General features: G+C 60.6%; 1 protein-coding gene across 1 annotated transcript in view; it reads left to right on the top strand.

The window, feature by feature from the left end:
• The first annotated feature begins 351 nt into the window (after nucleotides 1-351).
• The window catches only part of ETNK2 (ethanolamine kinase 2), a 4,320-nt gene continuing 2,856 nt past the window's right edge, over nucleotides 352-1,815 (top strand). The window contains exons 1-2 of the mRNA XM_017727157.1: nucleotides 352-862; nucleotides 1,311-1,448. Of these exons, the coding sequence (XP_017582646.1) occupies nucleotides 657-862; nucleotides 1,311-1,448 (344 nt within the window). The 5' untranslated portion in view covers nucleotides 352-656. The remainder of the gene's footprint in view (nucleotides 863-1,310; nucleotides 1,449-1,815) is intronic.

Below are 1,815 nucleotides of genomic sequence, written 5' to 3'. Positions count from 1 at the left end.
GCTATCCCTGGGCTATCCCTGGGCTATCCCTGGGCTATCCCTGGGCTATCCCTGGGCTATCCCTGGGCTATCCCTGGGCTATCCCTGGGCTATCCCTGAGCTATCCCTGGGCTATCCCTGGGCTATCCCTGGGCTATCCCTGGGCTCCCAGGTGGAAAGCAGCAGGATTTCCACCCAAACCACCAGCGTGGCTCTGCCCATGGCTGCCTGCACAGAGCCTCGAGGCCTTGCAAACTCCTGTCCTCTCCCCCAAGAGCCTTCCTGGCTGTGCCACCTCACTCCTTTTCCCCGTTCCTGCCCTTGCCACGAGGTTATCCCTGGGCTATCCCTGGGCTATCCCTGGGCTCCCAGGTGGAAAGCAGCAGGATTTCCACCCAAACCACCAGCGTGGCTCTGCCCATGGCTGCCTGCACAGAGCCTCGAGGCCTTGCAAACTCCTGTCCTCTCCCCCAAGAGCCTTCCTGGCTGTGCCACCTCACTCCTTTTCCCCGTTCCTGCCCTTGCCACGAGGTTTTTCCACCACTGGGAAGGAGGCGAAGGGGTTCCCCCATTCCCAGCTGGGATGTTCAGGTGTCACCGGCGCCGTCTTTGTCCCCACCCAGCTCTTCACCGATGGCATCACCAACAAGCTGGTGGCCTGCTACAGGGACGAGGGCATGGCGGACGCGGTGCTGGTGCGTGTGTACGGCAGGAAGACGGAGCTGCTGGTGGACAGGGAGACGGAGCTGAGGAATTTCCAGGTGCTGCGCGCCCACGGCTGCGCCCCCGACCTCTACTGCGCCTTCCAGAACGGGCTCTGCTACCAATTCCTGCCAGGAATCGCGCTGGGGCCTGACCACGTGCGGGACCCCCACATCTTCAGGTTTGTGGGACCCCCGTGTCATCCCCTGGGGGTTTTCCAGGGGTTTGTTCCATGTTTCCAGCCCTCCCCTCGCTGCCATGGGTGGGGGTCACTGGTGTGCCCAGGCCTGGGTGGTGTTGGGGGATAAATGGGCCAAATTTCAGCCAGGATCATCAAAATTAGAAAATTTCTAAAGCATTGGGTTTTGGCGAGGAGAAGTTTCCTGGGAAGCTGGAATTTCTTGGGAAGCACAGTTTTGGGCTGAATTTGCCCTGAAAATGTGAACTCTGAAATGCTTCAGAGGCTGATCCCTGCCATGGAATGAGGGTTCAGCTGTGCCAACCCCGTGCTTTTAAACAAGATTTTCAAAGAATCCCCCTCAAGACGTCCCAAAGCTCTTTTGGGGATTTTGGGAGGGATTTGAAGGATTTGGGATCACCTCTCACCCCTCTCCTGTGCTCCACGCCAGGCTGGTGGCCCGGGAGATGGCCCGAGTCCACGCCATCCACGCCAACGGGAGCCTCCCCAGGCCCATCCTGTGGCAGAAGCTGCACAAATACCTCACCCTGGTGAAGACGGAGCTCAGCCCAAAGGTATCCGACCCCAGGTAAAGGCAGAGGGATCCCACAGAACCCCGCTCTGCCTTGGGCACCCGCTGCCCACCCAGCTCTAGGGCCAGGCAGGACCGGGGGGAAGAGCCCTGGTTCCCAGGTAAAGCCTCTGCGGGGATCTGGGGGTGAGTTTGGGGCTGGATCCGCTGCTGGATCCCTCCCGGAGCTCCGTGGGGGGTGGAGGCAGCTCCAGCCCCTTCCTGCTGTCAGTTTGGGGGAAATTCAGCTTTTTTGGGGCTCTGGGATGTGTCTGTGCGGCATCCAGGCAGGATCCAGCTGGAGCCACAGCCTCCCACTGCTGTACCAATCCCCCTCCTCCTCCTCCTCCTCCTCCTCCTCCTCCTCCAGGGAAATTAAGACTCG

The sequence above is a fragment of the Corvus brachyrhynchos genome, unplaced genomic scaffold (genome assembly GCF_000691975.1).
Source record: "Corvus brachyrhynchos isolate BGI_N302 unplaced genomic scaffold, ASM69197v1 scaffold72, whole genome shotgun sequence".
NCBI classification, from domain to species: Eukaryota; Metazoa; Chordata; class Aves; order Passeriformes; family Corvidae; genus Corvus; species Corvus brachyrhynchos.
The sequence above is the reverse complement of the archived record's forward strand: the minus strand, read 5'-3'. Positions and strand labels throughout refer to the sequence as shown.